Below are 3,621 nucleotides of genomic sequence, written 5' to 3'. Positions count from 1 at the left end.
GTAGAGTTAGTCATTGGTTGCCTAGATGCCCTTAAGTTTTTAGTGATTTTAGATGTCTCTTTGGTTTGCTTTTCTGACTCTGGCTACTCTGATTGTTTGTAGAGGTTGGTATTTGTCATCATGCTGAAACCATTCTACATACAGACAAGGTTTCATTTATTGTCCCAGCCCTGCCTCCTTTCTGTCCTGTGGAGTTTGGTGAGATATGAGGAGAATGGAGCCAGTCAGTTCCTGGACTCTCTTTCCTCCTTTCATTTATTTACTAAACACTTAATTTGTGCCAGACACTTCATTATACACAGGGAATATATTAGTGAACAATATGACAAAAATCTTGCACTTATGAAGTTCACGTTCTAGTGGAAAAGGCAGACAATAAACAGATTGCAAAAATATAATCTGTGACATATGATGCTAAACCCAGAAACAGGGATATAGTGGTTAAAACTGTACATATAGGGTGGCCAAAGGGGTTGTTTTTGAGTAAAAATTTGAAGGTTAGTCTGGTAGGGCTGTCATAAAAGGATAGCATAGACTGGATGGCTCAAATTGTGGACATTTGTTTTCTCATAGGTCTGGAGGCATAGCAATTGTATAAATTACTAAATAAAACAGAACATATTCTGGGTTTGGCCCATCATGTTAGCTGGAGATTTTCTCTAACACAAGGCTTTCTGTAATATGGGGTCAAAGACTTTGCCTGTTGGGCTACTTTGGCTTCATGAATTCTGCAAGTTTCTCTCTAGTTCTTCAACTCATAAAATTACAACAAATTGGACTTCCCCAGTGGTCTGGTGGTAAAGAATTTGCCTGTCAATGCAGGGGACACAGGTTCAATCCCTGGTCCAGGAAGATTCCACATGCTTCAGGGCAATGTACCACAACTACTTAGCCTGCACTCTGGAGCCCATGAGTTGCAACTACTGAGCCCATGCAATGCAATTACTGAAGCCCAGGTGCTCTGGAGCTCATGCTCCACAAAAAGAGAAGCCACCATGATGAGAAGCCTGTGCACAACAGAGTAGCCCCTACTCACTTCAACTAGAGAAAGCCTGCAGAGAGCAACGAAGACTGAGCACAGCCGAAAATAAATAAGCCCCAAATTTTAAAAACTACAACAAATTAAAACACAACTTGTAAGACAAGTTGAACATCTTGTTTTAATCCAAGCAAAACTTTGTTTTCAGGAATAAGTGGACTTTGTATCAGTGACTTTATAGTTTACCAAATGCTTTTGTATTTATAGTGGTATTTTGTTTTGCTTATAGTCAAACCAAAAGAATATAGGTGAAGCAGTCAAAAATCAACAAAACAGGATCACTTTATTACATTGTAGGGACTACTTTTAGGCGATGAGACGTTATCAATATATATATCCAAGAAAATAAAGACTCTAGACCCCTGCTAAAAGCCAATATAAAACATAAGCTTTTAATCCAGGCAGTGTTACAGGAGGAGTGAAAGAAGCTGCCAGATCCTGACAGTTGAAAATAGAAAAAAAAAAAAAGTAGCTCCTATGAAAATCAGATATGAGAAAGTTCAAATAAACCCAAACCAGGTCCTACAGGGTCCTATTATCTTGATATCCCCTGAGAGTTGGGTTTTTGTTTCCTTCTCATTCGGGATTAGTACAAACAAGTGCTTATAAACAAGTACAAACTTGGAGTCAAAATGACCAGTGATGTACAATCAGTTAGGTCCATTCAAAGGTATAATGGCCAGAATTTCAGGGGAAAGACAGTCTGTCTTAAATGTCACTTAAGACAGAGGTTTACCTTTCTTGAATTTGGCAATGCTCTTTTCCCTCAGTCTCTCAACTGAAAATGATAACTAGGAATTGCTGCAGAACAAAGAAACAATATTCTTTTTTTATAGGTAGCATGCTGCTGTGGCAGAGACACATAGCCACAATGATTAAATTATAAGGCCCTCATTTTCATATATAAAAAGATTATAAACAAAGCACAAAGCAGAATAAAGTTGCAATTTCAGCTTGAGTCCAAAGTACTTGACAATCCCTAAATTGAAGCTACTTTGCTTAATTAGCAATTAAAAAAAATCATTTTATAAAAGTCATAGTATCCTGTACCAGTTAGTCTACTAGTATTTCCCCCCTTTCTGAGGGTCTCAGAGAAAAACAACAGTTTTATCACCTTTAAAAAATAAAAATCATAGGCCAGGCAGACCTTTCAAAGTTCTTTCTAAGATTTAGAGAAAGGAGGAAAGAAACTTGCAGTTCTTTCATACTTTGTTCCTAGATCTAAACAGAAGCCTATTTTGCCCTTTTTGTGCACTAGTTTTTTAAAAAAAAAAAAGTTTTGGCTTTGGCCTAAAATCCCTCTGGAACCATACTCCTGTCCATTTAAATGCAACCCCGGGAAGGCTAGTATAGTGATACATTTCATCTACAAACTTCAGTGTAAAACAACTGGGTACAAAACGTTGGACTTTTTTATCTCAACAGTAGCAAATATCTATGTACAAACGGGGATTGCTTTTCTCAAAACCGGACTCTCTCCATTTCCTAAATTCACTTTACCATTGTGGTTTGGTTACTTGTTTTTGATGGGCAGAATTGCAGTTGGGATCATGGAAGGGAGTTCTTGCACTGGTTACGTGACCAGGCAAGTTAACCAAGGAGTTCATTCTGGCTCCAGAAAGGGAAGTAGGTCATCCCTACTTGCCAGAACTGGATCATTCCCACTCCCTGACACCGGGAGCGGATCATCCCTACTCCCAGAAACTGGGAGTGGATCATCCCCACTCCCCGCTGAAGAAGGAAGACAGTCACGGCCAAGCTCTCTGCTACCCGCGACTCTGGACTTGATTGTCCCCATAAGACCTTCAAAGGATCTGAATGTGACTGATTTCTTCATGTCTCCAAGCTTCCTGCAGATGGCAGAGCTCATGGTGGACAGGGCAGCTGACGTCTTTTGTTTCACGTAGGCGTTGGAGACCTGAACGTCGTGCCAGCTCTTGGACAGATTCTGCCTCAGCCCCACTAAGGCTGTAAGGCCCAGCTTCCTCTTGAGCTCCACGCAGCGTCTTTCTTTGGCTGCCAGCGCCTGGCGTAGTGTTACAATTTCTGCCTCCAGTTTAGCGAGCTCAGATTTGAGCTCCTTCTGCTCTGCCTCAGTAAGATCCTCTGGTTTGGCAGTCGAGTGGGATTCATAAGGGCCTGCAGAGGTCTCTGTCAAGGCGTCTGGCATAGACTGAGAAAGATCTTCATTAAGAGAGTCCAGGTCCAGTTCTTGGTAGAGAGAGTCGAACTCGTGACCAGAGGAGAAACAGTCTTGGCCAGCAGAGTTGAAGTCTAGGCCTTCCGGGTCAGACTCTAGGGTGGGGTGGGACTCTAGGCAGGAAGGATCCATGTCTTGGCTGGTAGAACGGATGCCTTGGCCAATGAGTGAATGTCCTGGCTGCGGAGTAGATGCCTTGGTTTATAGGGTCCACTTCCGGCTAGGGTTGTGGGGTGGGGGTGGGGGTGGGGGTAGGGGGGTGGCCGGAGGGTAGGGTAGTTGGGTTGGGGTGGTGGAGGTCGGACTTCCGGCCTGAAGGTGGCGGAGGGCGGAACTTAGGCTCAGTACCTGCGCCTCCAGTATTCATAGTGGTTTCGACATC

The 3,621-nt window shown here is 42.6% G+C and overlaps 1 protein-coding gene across 1 annotated transcript; it reads right to left on the bottom strand.

The window, feature by feature from the left end:
• Nucleotides 1-2,787: 2,787 nt before the first annotated feature.
• Nucleotides 2,788-3,209, bottom strand: TPD52L3 (TPD52 like 3). Its single transcript, XM_043486989.1, is given in 2 exon segments — nt 2,788-2,807; nt 2,810-3,209. Coding segments are annotated over 2 exon segments (420 nt in total).
• Between the last annotated feature and the right edge of the window lie 412 nt (nt 3,210-3,621).

Source organism: Cervus canadensis, chromosome 14, assembly GCF_019320065.1.
Source record: "Cervus canadensis isolate Bull #8, Minnesota chromosome 14, ASM1932006v1, whole genome shotgun sequence".
Lineage (NCBI taxonomy): Eukaryota > Metazoa > Chordata > Mammalia > Artiodactyla > Cervidae > Cervus > Cervus canadensis.
This window is presented reverse-complemented; position numbering and strand designations above follow the sequence as displayed.